Source organism: Arachis stenosperma, chromosome 6 (assembly GCF_014773155.1).
Source record: "Arachis stenosperma cultivar V10309 chromosome 6, arast.V10309.gnm1.PFL2, whole genome shotgun sequence".
Lineage (NCBI taxonomy): Eukaryota > Viridiplantae > Streptophyta > Magnoliopsida > Fabales > Fabaceae > Arachis > Arachis stenosperma.
The window spans coordinates 139,232,351-139,245,140 of NC_080382.1; the positions used below are offsets into that span (position 1 = coordinate 139,232,351).

Here is a 12,790-nt window from a genome sequence, read left to right on the forward strand (position 1 = left end):
TAAACAAATAAAAGACCACTTCGTTCACTACCATAATAATTCAAAACACAAGTTCTTGAAGAAACAGTCGAGGCCCTAAGGTGCAAACATCTACAGAATAGAGTACAGAATTTGAATCCCACATATTAATAGCCAGGATACCGCAAAATCCTAATAGCAACAAAAACCCCTAATAATAAAACGGTCATCATAGAACATAAAACTACACAAGGCTCAAAATGGGCTCAGTGGTTTAGGAGCCTTGGGCCGCTGAATGCCGAAAAGATAAATTCGTTGCATCCATGAGATTGACTCTTCACCAGCGTGGTATTCAAGATGGCACTGCAAATATTTTTGAGAAAAAAAAGGGTCAAGGGAAGCAGCCAACAGCACAAACCCCAGAAGTCAAAAGTGTCAGTTAAGCAAGGACAATTCTCAGTAGTTAATAGTGTAGGGGACTTTTTAATAGAACTAATAAAACCAACTTTTATTGTTACTGATGTATTTAACACATTGGAAGTGTATTGAAAACAAAAAATATCGAATATAATACTTCATTAAGTTGGTTTCTCTCAATATTCCACCAAAGAAGCCTCATCAACTCGGGGTACAAAAATGTACGAATATTTATAATGCTATAGTTAACATTTCAGCATTACTTCTGTTATGAGCCTATCAGTAAGTACTAATACAAAATATACAAAGGACAATCAAGAGCAATCCAATATCAACAAAATCATAAATTTGGGGTGTCAATGCAAGCAAAAGTATCTAGTAGCAAGCACATTTGAATTATCAACTAGAATGGTTAACAGAAAAATAATCCTTAATAATTTCTTGACACATCATCACCTAACTAATGGAAGGACCAATATGATCCGTTGTCGTATCTTCAAGGGACTAATTTGAAACATCCTCAATAGAGGTATTATTGAGTTTAAATATTGACCATTAACCCTAAAGTTTGGCAAAGGATAACAAAAGGTATAAATCCAATTCTATAATTGCATCCTGTAAGGCTGTAAGAAACTGAGACACCAAAATATTTAAACAAGCTACCAATAGATGAAGTTAAGCAAATTAACAGGACTAGAAAGCAAATGATTGATTGATTCTAGCATGCTAAGTGGTGTATCTAACCAAAACATAGTACTGGACAAATATAGAAAATTAAAGCATTGGACAAAGAACATACTGTAGGTAGAGGTATCAATCTGCTCAGGAAGTTGCTTAATATCAACCTCAAACCTGGACTGAACCTGAAATAGAAAAGAAAGGAAATTAGTAACCTGGACTGTGATAAGGATGGCAGATCACAGCTTGGTAAAAATCCAAACACCCACTAAAGTTATAGTGAAGATTGCATTTCTGCAAACAGCAGCACTCACAGAAATAAACTGTACTAAACACCATGTATTCAAAAATAAATCTATCCAACTTGGACTCTCTAAAGAATCTAAATTTTATAATTCAACATTTTTCATAAAATTGAAAAAGCTGAATGAATTTTTTTTTTTATTCAACAAGGTGATATTTTTGGTAAAACCACACTAAAACCATGCAAACCATGCAAGACAAACAGAAACAACAGGGGAGGGGGAGAGGTGACTTGGCATAAATAAAATAACAGGCTGGAAAATGGACATGCAAGGACTTCAGGAACTTTGTTTGACTTTGGTTGTTATGTTACGGCTGGACATGCAATCCCCCAAAACAAAGGATTTCTGGGTGATCCATGGTGTGGATATTCGGAGCAGTGAACATCTATGTTGATTCAGTCAGATTTTCCGGTTTGAGAAGATCTGCTATGGAGTATTGTCAGTTCATGGTTTTAAGACATTGCTGACAGTTTAAGCAGGTCATTTACGATGAGCAATCAAGTCTGCAAACATGTGAAATCAGAAATTTCGATACATAGGCCAGGGACAGAATGCCACAAAAGAGGGAGACTACTGAGATACCATAAATGACAAGCTAAAGAATATGGAAGGAGGACTACATCAAACTCAACAAAATGAACAGAAGTGTCTTTGAACAGAATCACAAACCAAGCACCCAACCAAACAAGAGGGACAATCAAAACCATGGCACCAATGTATCAACCCTCAAGACAATCAACTCATATGAGGATTCTGGACTATTTTCACAAGCCTTGCCATATTTTCATAAACAATGTCGATCGTCAAAAAAGACATGCATAAGTCATCATACATACATTGTTGAGGACATCAACGTCATTAGCACATGAAACAAATGTAATTGCTAGGCCCTTCGTGCCAAACCTTCCAGCTCGACCTACCTGCTCAGAGTTTCAGCCAAAAAGAAATTAGACTGCAGATAAGATATAACTAAGTGAAAAACGAAACTTAGAAATAGAAGATTTTCTAGCCATACTCTGTGCAAGTAAGTGTCTGCAGAATCGGGCATGTCATAGTTTATAACTATATTCACACGTTCGATGTCAATTCCCCTACCGACCAAATCTGTAGCCACAAGAATCCTAGTGTGGCCCTCCTTAAAACCTTTGTATCTCTTTAACCTACAAAACCATTAACCAGAATCAGACAAGATTTAATAGTGCACACAACCAAGCCTTTCCTGTTTTAGAAAAACAAGAAACATACAAAATGGGAAATCCATTAAATGGCCCACTTAAATGACACAATCAAAAATCCAAATGCAAGCAGACAACAGCAATGAGCAACACAAACAGGAAGAGTCAATATAATTGCACGCAGAACCAACAATTCAAACAGTATAGCTCAATATACCTTCTAAAAATTCAAAGCATTAGCACCAAGTAGCACATGGCTCTCAGTCATATCAAAACAATGGCATTTAGAGAGACTAGTGCATACATGACATGAACACAGTACTTAAATGTTCTCAGAACCCCACTTTCAGGTTAAACCATTATATTATACAACACAAGCATACAAATCAATTCCAATTAAAAGAAATATCCAAGTTGCTCGTCAAGGGTACACTAAATTATTAAAAGAAAAAAATGAATGATAGAAATTGTGAAACTTCCAGTGCCACACATTGTACTGTGAAAATGCATTTCAAAATTTTAGACCAAGTTTTTAACTGAAGTATAATAAAATAATATACTGCTCCTGTGATTCTGATTTATTACATTTCTCGCTACATATTCTCCATTAAAAAATGAAATCATAGCAAATTCTAACATCAGATTCATACACATATCAACCCATAATTTAATGGTCCATTAATATCACACAATACAAACCTTTCTTCCTGGGACATTCCAGAATGAATACATATTGATGGGAAGTTGCACTCCACAAGTAGTTTGTCAAGCTCAGCTGCTCTGCTAACACTTTTAACAAAGATCACAACTTGATTAAAGTCCAATGCATCAAGAAGGTCATTCAGCTTCCTGTTCTTTTCCTCCTCTTTCAATTTAATATAGTGCTGCAATTTCAATCCCCAATGTAAGCCATTCAGCTAACATATTATCTATCAAAAAATTAACTTGCAAAAAAGTCACCTGCACAAGTCCATGAAGGGTCAACTTGGCTTCATCGTCAACATAAATTTCCATTGGCTGAAAGCAACAATGTCACAGTAAATCATATTAGGTGCCTTCCTCAAGCTAACAGAATCCAGAACGAAATGAATGATGGATGCAGATCCCTTGAATCACAGTTCTGGTCCATCAGTTTTGTCTCCTTGTAGATACTTTTTTTTCAGTCACACCATGCAAAATTCCACTGACACTCTGACCCACTAAGAACAGTGTAGGCAAAACCCCAAAATGCACTAGGAACTTACCCCCACAACCAAAACTAAAGGATATCCTAAGTTGTGAAAAGTCACATCTGATAGACATACTATTGGAGACAAAAACTAACTTCCAAAGTGAAACATGGAGGAAAAGTACATAAGAAGGACTACAGCCACAAGAAGGACAACAGTCACAGATAGAAGTTCCTAAAACAACCCAGTAAAGGTCTTCTAGCCCAAGCTATGGTCACCCAACCACTCTTCACCCCACCAGTTGTTTGTACCATGAAAGTGGATTTGAAAACAGAAGACACTATCCCGACAGAAACTCCTATCAAGAGTAAAATTTTCAGGAAGCAGAGCGTTGTAAACATTTAATGATCTCTCAGGGAATGCGAGTATTATGCAAAAGAGACTTCAAATACAAGTAGAGCTGGCCATGGGACATTACATCTTGCATAAATTTCTTGCAGACGGGACGAATTTCCTTGCTAAGTGTTGCAGAAAACATCATCACTTGCTTATCATGGGGAGTCATCTTGAAAATGTCTTGCACGTCTTTTCTCATGTCTGCATAAAGCATAATAGGAATATTTAAAACCATATCCAAATTAAAGAGCACTCAAATATAAGATTGAACACAATTACAGCACAGCAATTAGACATACCCAGTGATTCCAGCATCTTATCACATTCATCTAAAATGAAATGCCTAACATTCTTCAATGAAAGGTCCTTGTCCCTAGCCAGTGCTAGTATTCTTCCAGGTGTACCAACAACAATATGAGGGCATTCATTCTTCAGTAGATCCTTATGAACTTTAATGTTGACACCTCCATAGAAGACAGCAACCTTGAGATCAGGTAAGTAAGTGCTGAACCTCTGAAACTCATGGCATATCTACATGGAAGAAGCCGAAAAGATATCTAAAATAAGATTGAGAAGATACTAGAATAGTAAATTACATCACCATTCATATAATAAACTTCAAATAAAATACCTGGTATGCCAATTCCCTAGTGTGGCACAGAACAAGTGCAGAAACTTGTCCTGCAACAGGGTCAATCTGCTGCAAAGTTGAAAGAACAAACACTGCAGTTTTTCCCATTCCCGATTTAGCTTGACAAATCACATCCATTCCAAGGATTGCCTGAGGTATGCATTCGTGTTGCACTGGTGATGAACCAAAGACGGTCGAAGGAACCGGTGGTAAGTAAAAAAAACCTTTCTGACCCTTTGCAGGGCTACCAAAGCATATTAGTTGCCCAAAATAAGATTATATAGAAGTATTACCTGCGAAAAGAAAATTTGACAAATAAGTACGGTCAGGGATACGTCAATTTTTCAATCTCAAAATCAGCATGTGCATCAAACAAATATTACTGGCAGAACGATAATTTGTCAGGGATGCCATGGTGTGCAATATTGCAACAAAAATTGACAAGCTGTCTGGTAACCTCAATCCCAAATCTTAGCATAAAATTGGCCGGAAGATAAGCATAAACACAAGTGTCAAAAACTACATTAGAAAATAAAGCTTATCAAAACAATTATTCAAACAAAAATTAGAAATCTTAATGACTTGGGTAAACTATCAACAAAGAATTTTATTTCATCCCAGGAAAAACAAAGGTAAAGGCATCCAAAATCCAATTAGATCTTTGGAGCTTTAAGTCATTAGAACAGGTGCAACCGAAATGAGCCAATCACTATAAATGAGGATGAGTGATAACTTGCCTTCGGAAGGATGCTCAAATCCAGAATCCACAATAGCCCGGAGAAGCTCTGGCTTCAGAAGGAAGTCTCTGAATCCTGAACTGTGGATACCAACATAGCCCCTGCGGACAAAACAATAACAACAAAATAAAACATCAGACAAAAAGCAAAACAAAAACAAACCAAAATAAATACCAAACACAGTATTCACAAAACACTATTTTACAGGTATTTATTAAGCTCAACATTTATACTCCAAAACTCAACAAAAGGAAAAACAATTACAAGCCCAAGTAAAGGGAGAATGCATACGATAAAAACAGATCAGATATAACGGAAACCAAATAAAAAATTGACATGTTTCAACCAGCAAATCCTATTCCAAACAATTATTTCTATTTCTAACATGCGGGTTTTCTATTCGAATCAGATAAAACCATAAGCAAGAGACAAACTCACTTCTTGGCAGCTTCACCGTTGACTTTGGTTCCAACGGAGTCAGGTGCCTTCTCGTCCTCCTCTTCGTAGTCAAGAAGCTCCTCCTCGTATGCTTCGTCCTTGGTTTCTCCCATATTCTGCGAACCATTAAGTGTTCAATTATTCAGTAAATTGAAATGAAAGGAAAATCAAAAAGAAAATTAGGGTTTAAACCTAGAAACTCAAGTGTTTATAGTTCTAGGGTTTTGGAAAAGAGGATAATACCTGCGAGAAGAGGAAATCGAAGGAATATTAGAGAGAGTGAGGGGTGTGAGGGTTAGGGTTTGCGAAGAGGCTGCAAAGAAATTTTGTTAGCAGAAAAAACAATATTTTCGGCGAAGAGAAATTGCGAGCGTCTGAACCTCGTAGATTGACAAAAGAGTAAGAGAGAGAAATCGAGATAAAACACTCAACCTAGCTAGGTTGGAATGCAAATCAATGCATAAGAAATCCTGGAGGAGCTATCTACTATTTATAGGCCGCACGATGATCTCTTTGGTAGCGTTTGTTTTCGGGGGCAGGACACGGAGACATGGACAATATTTGTTTAAAAAGTATTTGGAAGCAGAGACATGGACAGTGCACATATTGTCTCCGAGACAGTTTCTTATACTTTTGTGTCCACTCTTTCACGAAGGACAATGATAGACACGGGATTTGGAAGAGTGGACACGGACAATTTTATAAATTTTGTTTTCCTTTTTTTCCACTATTATCCCTTCTTATTTTTCCTATTGCGTTGTTCAGAGATAATTTTTTCTTCCTGTTCTTTCTCTATCTCTTTTTTTTTCAGGTATTTCTGTAGAATTTTTTATTGGGGGTAGATAATTCTTTTCTTTTTATCGTTTTACTTTAATACCATTTTAACCTTATATTATATTATTTGATTTGTAATAAAAATAATAACAAAAATAATTAAACTTAAAACTTTTGAAAGATAAATATTATCAAAAGTAAAATTGATCTTTTAAAATGTTAAAAAATAATTTTTAAATTGTAATTGATTTTATATAATTTAAAGAAAAATCAGTTTTTTATAAAGAAAAATAAGTTTTTAGATAAAAAAATTAGTTTTTTTTTAAATAAAAATAAATTTTTATATGCAAAAACTAATTATTTTTTCATGTAAAAATGGATTTTTTTTAAATTAATTTTTTATTTAAAATTAATTTGGCTTATTAACTTAAACAAAATTTTTTATTAATCAAACTCAAATTTATTTTTTTTGTTAATCTTAACTATATGTATTCTTACATATTAATAATAAATTTTAAAATAAAATAATTATATTTATAAATTTATTTTAATATAAATACTAATATATTTTTTTATTAAAATTTTTTGCCTCTTCAAATATTTTTTCAAGTTCCGTCTGTATTCCTACGTACTCTCATTTTTTATTAAATTAATTTGTATTGATGTAAAAAATTTGGAATCACATGGCTATTTTAGTCATTTCTTCTAATATTTTAGTCTTGTCCATATGTATCCAAACATAATACTAGACATTACATTAGTGTCTTGTCCATCGTATCCAAACACAATACACAAAAGATAATTTTTAGTGTCTCCGTCCTATTGTCTCCGTTTCAGTGTCATGTTCTGTCCTGTCTCTAGAAACAAACGTAGCCTTTCGTATTGCCAAACGTGTCCCACTTGTTCTTTTTTTTTTCTTTGTTTGTCTATTTTTTATAAAAGAATTATATTTTTTTATAGGTTTTTTTTGTGTCTATAATTTTTTGTAGTTTGGTTATGTTAAGAAAATAGAAGAGGACAAATTTATTAAAAATTCAAGTTTTTTATATTTTTAACACACTTTTTTTTTAAATTGTTACATTTAGAATCGTTAACAAGTAATCTAAAAGCACAATTTTGTTAAATTTTTTATTTATAAATTTAAGAATTTAATTTCATGTATTATCAGTATAAATTTTATGTGGATAACTAATTGTTTTGGAAAAGTGATTAATTTTTAAATATATTAAAATTATTTAAATACATAAATTTGATTGAATAAATATGTAAAATGATTTAAATTGATAGTGCATTAAAATTAAATATTTAGTTTAATAATTATTAAAAATTTTAATTATGAGAAAAATTAGCCACCAAATTTATCAGAAGAACAATTTTTTAATTCCTTTTTCAAACTACCAAAAACTTATACTGTTATACAACGGAAAATAATCAATGTATTTCGCAATTTAAAAGCTTAAAAATTAATTACCAATAATAAATCACAAAAAATGTACCAAAATATTTTAATATTGACAAAAATATTTTTAAATTTGTTATTAACAAAAGCATCTTTAAATCATTTTAAAATGTGTAAAAAATATCTAATTGTAATCAGAGATTTATTTTATTAATAAAAAAATATCATGTAATTTATTTGTTAATGTCAGAATTTTAATTGTCACATAAAAATTTTCGTTTATTACATTATTATTTTTTGTTAACATAAAATATTTTAGTATTGACAATAAAATTTAAAAGTATTTTTATTAATAATAAAATAATTTAGATATATTTTTAGTCTCTAACTACTTAATAAACAAAAAATGATCTCTCACACAATAAGAGAGAGAGAAAGAGAGCAAAATTTATAGAGTTGGATATTCACTAAGGAGGAGTAGGAGTAGGAGTAGTAACAGGAAGAAGACAAGGGAAATGATGGCGGTAATAATAATAAGAGTAAATGTCATTTTCGGTCTCTAATTATTTGTCAGATGGACTTTTCACCCCTTAAAAAATCTAAAAACTCAAATCAGTTTTTATCTACGTTGATATATGTACCGAGTTCCAATTCTTGGTTAGAAATCGGAAAGGACATTACCAAAGACTGAAAAAGCATTTACTCAAAGTTGATAGGAATTAGAATGTACATATTTCAAAGTAGATAGAAACTGATTTAAGTTTTAGATTTCTTAAGGGGTAGAAAGTCTATTAGGCAAATAATTAGAGACCGAAAAAAGTATTTACTCTAATAATGATGTTAATGGTTGTGATGGTCACAAGGTCCTAAAAGAGAAAGAATAAAGATCGAAAGTCATGGAAGTGTTAATATAGAGTCTATCACGGTTAAATCAAATTAACGTTTGATCAATTTTGTCGAAAGATTAATCTTTCGTCAGCATTCATTTAGTTTGGTTTGATGAAAAATGAATAAAAAAAATAAATAAAAAAAGAATGAAAAATAATATTTTGTTTGTTTGGTTATCAAAAAAAATAAAAAGGAAAGAAAATTTTGGTGTGAGTTTTATTAAAAAAATTTCTTTTCATTACAAATAAAAAAACAAAAAACAAATGTTATAATTTTGTATTTTTAATACTATTCTTAATTATATTATTATTGACAAATATTAATATAAATTTAGTTTTAATATATTATTATAATAGAAATTTATATTTAAATATTATATGTATTAGATAAATAATTTAAATCAAATATATAAAATTATAATATTTTATAATATTTATAAAATATAACAAAATATGAATAAATAAAAATATTTTTACTTTATTTTATGATAAGGATATTAATATAATTTTATACTATTATGATTTTTTTCCTTCTCACTTTTCTTTCTATTTAAACAAAGAAAAATTTTTTCTTTATTTTCTTTCCATCTATTTTCTATTCATCCAAACAAAATACAAATAATTCAACTTTTCCTTCTATTTTCTTTTCTTTTATTTTTTTCTTCTATTTTTTTTTCAACATCCAAACAAAATGTAAAAAAAATACACTATTTATTTTGTGGTTATTTGTTTAAAGATGCCAAATTAGGCCATTTTATAATTTCAAAATATTATTGGTGTTTTTAATGGAAATAAGTGTATTTGGTGTATTTATATATTAGTGGACGTCATAGTTATCAGAACCGAACCGGTAATCAATCCGATCATATGACTGGGTCACCGGGTCACTGGTTCAACTGGTAGGTCACTGATTTACCTGGTTAACCCAGTCATAATTAAGAAAAATATAAAATTACATAAATAAAATTAAAATAATGTTTTAAAACTTAAAATACAAGTCTTTACAAATATTAATAATTTAATATCAATTCTTAGACATAATAAACTAATCTATAATAAACTAATGTCTAGTACAAAATATTCTCATAATTTAAATGAACAAGGGCGATCAACATATTACACATTTTTAAAATACAACTCTTTGCTATGATGCTTGTTCTTGAGATGGTGGTGTTTCTGATAGTGTTTGAGATGAAAACATTTTTAAAATTTTAGTAAAAGAAACAAAAAATTTTCAGCAATGAAAGATTTAGACAGGCAATTTTTTAATCAACACAGCAACAACCACCAAAGTTCACTAAAGATAATCAACAACAAATTTAACTATTCAAGTATTCACTTCTATTATCCAGCAACAAAATTCAATCCAATGATGTTATCCAGCAACAAAAAAATTGCTCAGGTTCAGTAACAATTGTGAAAAATCAAATATAGTAGCAACAACCACCAGATTCAACAAAAATTATAATTAAAATTTGCTAAGGTTTAACAATAATTCTAATTTATTCAAGTACTCAACTCTGTTATCTGGCAACAAAATTCAATCCAATGATGTTATCCAGCAAAAAAAAAATTGCTTAGGTTTAGCAACAATTGTAAAAAATTAAATACAGTAGCAACAATCATCAGATTCAACAAAAATTATCATTAAAATTTGCTCATGTTCAACAACAATTCTAATTTATTCAAGTATTCAACTCGGGTCATCCAGCAACAAAATTCAATCCAATGATATTATCCAGCAACACAAAAATATGCTTAGGTTCAACAATTGTAAAAAATCAAATACACAGCAATAATCACCATATTCAACATCAATTCTAATTAAAATTTGCTTAGGTTCAATAATAATTCTAATTTATTCAAGTATTCAACTCTGATATCTAGCATCAAAATTCAATCTAATTATGTTATCTAGCAATAAAAAATTTGCTCAGGTTCAGCAACAATTGTGAAAAATCAAATACAATAGCAACAACCACCAGATTCAACAACAATTCTAATTAAAAGTTGCTTAAGTTCAACAACAATTCTAATTTATTCAAATTTAACACTGAAACCAGTGAAAGAACAGGATCAAAAATTCGAACAAAGCTCACCCGGTTAATTGGTTTCAAACTTTCTAGACCGCGACGAAACAAGAAGACGACCACGACCACCACCATCCAATGGAGCAGATGCTGCTTGACTGGTCCCGTTTGCTTCTTCCGCTGACGAAGCGAATGCAGGAGCACGAGACCGCAACGACGAGCTTATGAGTGCGAGACCAAGAGAGTGACGCGGTGAGGGTGAGGCCGTGCAGTGTCGAGAGAGAAGAGAGATGAGGCTGGGAGTGGGGGTTCTATTCAGATTAGATTTTAACAAAAGGGAGGTGGGGAAGAGGCATTGAAATGACGCCATTTGCAGGTAAAGTTAAAGTAAATAAAAAATAAAAAACACAATCCGGACCGGGTTGCATTAACCGGCCAAGTCACCGGTTTTGATGAAAACCGACCGGGTCAAACCAATTTTCACCGGGTCTCATACTTATTCGATTCAATAAGTAACTCGATCCGACCAGATGACCAAGTAACCAGGTTTCTGTTCGAAACCGGCCGGGTCAAGCCGGATTTGATAACTATGGTGGACGTATTAGTTGGGCAACTTCAACATATGGGAAGTGTGTTGAGTGCTGACTTAGCACGTGTCACGTCGAGGGCGTGTTACCAACACGGGGAGGGTGTGCTAACTCAACATGTGGGGGCGAAATGTCTATATGTCTATTCTGATTCCTTGGTGATGCAACACGTGGTCTACGTGTTGAGTGCTTTCTGTTAATGTTGTAAGTGTGAGGAGTGTATAAAGTTAGTCTCACGTTAAAGAAAACAAGGAAGAATGAGGAGTTTATAAAATGAGAGACCCATTAACTTGACACTTAAATCTTGATTTCATACATGTACCATATATAATTTATATTTTTTTCCTTTTCTTTCCCTCTTTTTTTTAATTTCTGTTAAACATCTTTTAAGATGTATTTTTTATTAGACGTTCCATTTAATTATAATCGTTTTTGTTAACTATAACAATATATAATGCTAAAATTCATTTTGGTGTCCAAAATTTTTTTCCATTTTTATCCTTCCTAATAACTTACTCTTAGTTATAGAATTTCCACTACATCATTTTCATTCACGTTGACGTTCATATCAATGTAACTTCTATAATTATTTCACTAATAGGATACCAGTTTTTCCCGATAATTTCTCTCACTTCATGTTACTACTCCAGTATAGGTCAGTTACAAAATTTCCACTACTTAATCTTCATCTATAATAACTAATACGATACTAGTTTCTCCTCTTAATTTCTCTCACTTCACATTACTGGTTACTCCATAATAGAAAAAATTTCCTTCATCTCTGATCCATCTTCTCCTGCATCTTTCTCACTTCACCTAAATATAACGTAAAACCTACTGTAATATGCTTTTCGTCATTAAATAAAAGTGTAAAACTATGTTTATATGTTTCTTTGATTAATTACAATTGACAACATACCAATGGAAGATTCATGTGGAAGTGGTCGACGAACTTGGCAAGACTAAGACAGACAACGAAGACAAAATATGAGCGAAGAACAGAGCAGTAACACATTGCCAGAAAGCGTGCCAGTTACCGAGAGAGTATTAGACGAGAAAAATAAATCGATACATCGAGTGGAACTAACATGACAACACCATTACAAGATATCATAAATACACCCGCTCATCAATATTCTGTATCAGGTACTCTAAGTTATACTTCCCATTAATAAATTTATGTTGTTAGTTCTACTCGATGTATCGATT

At 31.9% G+C, this 12,790-nt stretch overlaps 1 protein-coding gene across 2 annotated transcripts; it reads right to left on the reverse strand.

The window, feature by feature from the left end:
• LOC130934971 (DEAD-box ATP-dependent RNA helicase 15-like) lies at window positions 1-6,367 on the reverse strand. 2 transcript variants are annotated; one of them, XM_057864494.1, is made up of 12 exons: window positions 6,148-6,367; window positions 5,905-6,020; window positions 5,467-5,567; window positions 4,730-4,902; window positions 4,398-4,629; window positions 4,181-4,299; window positions 3,494-3,550; window positions 3,233-3,417; window positions 2,374-2,518; window positions 2,195-2,278; window positions 1,175-1,238; window positions 1-321 (listed from the first exon to the last, which is right to left on the reverse strand). In XM_057864494.1, the coding sequence occupies exons 2-12, from the start codon at window positions 6,015-6,017 to the stop codon at window positions 311-313; spliced, it is 1,284 nt and encodes a 427-aa protein (XP_057720477.1). In that variant the 5' UTR covers window positions 6,018-6,020; window positions 6,148-6,367; the 3' UTR covers window positions 1-310. The 2 variants fall into 2 exon arrangements, with proteins under 2 accessions (XP_057720477.1, XP_057720478.1); XM_057864495.1 differs by lacking the exons at window positions 5,905-6,020; window positions 6,148-6,367 and having other exon boundaries at window positions 4,730-5,022.
• Window positions 6,368-12,790: the final 6,423 nt, after the last annotated feature.

Excerpts from the sequence above, each read along its gene's own strand:
- LOC130934971 (XM_057864494.1), bottom strand. The coding sequence starts at position 6,017 with ATGGGAGAAACCAAGGACGAAGCATACGAGGAGGAGCTTCTTGACTAC. Across the intron at positions 4,300-4,397 it reads TAAGATGCTGGAATCACTGG|ACATGAGAAAAGACGTGCAA; the intron begins GTATGTCTAATT and ends TGCTTTATGCAG. Across the intron at positions 3,418-3,493 it reads CCCTTCATGGACTTGTGCAG|CACTATATTAAATTGAAAGA; the intron begins GTGACTTTTTTG and ends TTGAAATTGCAG.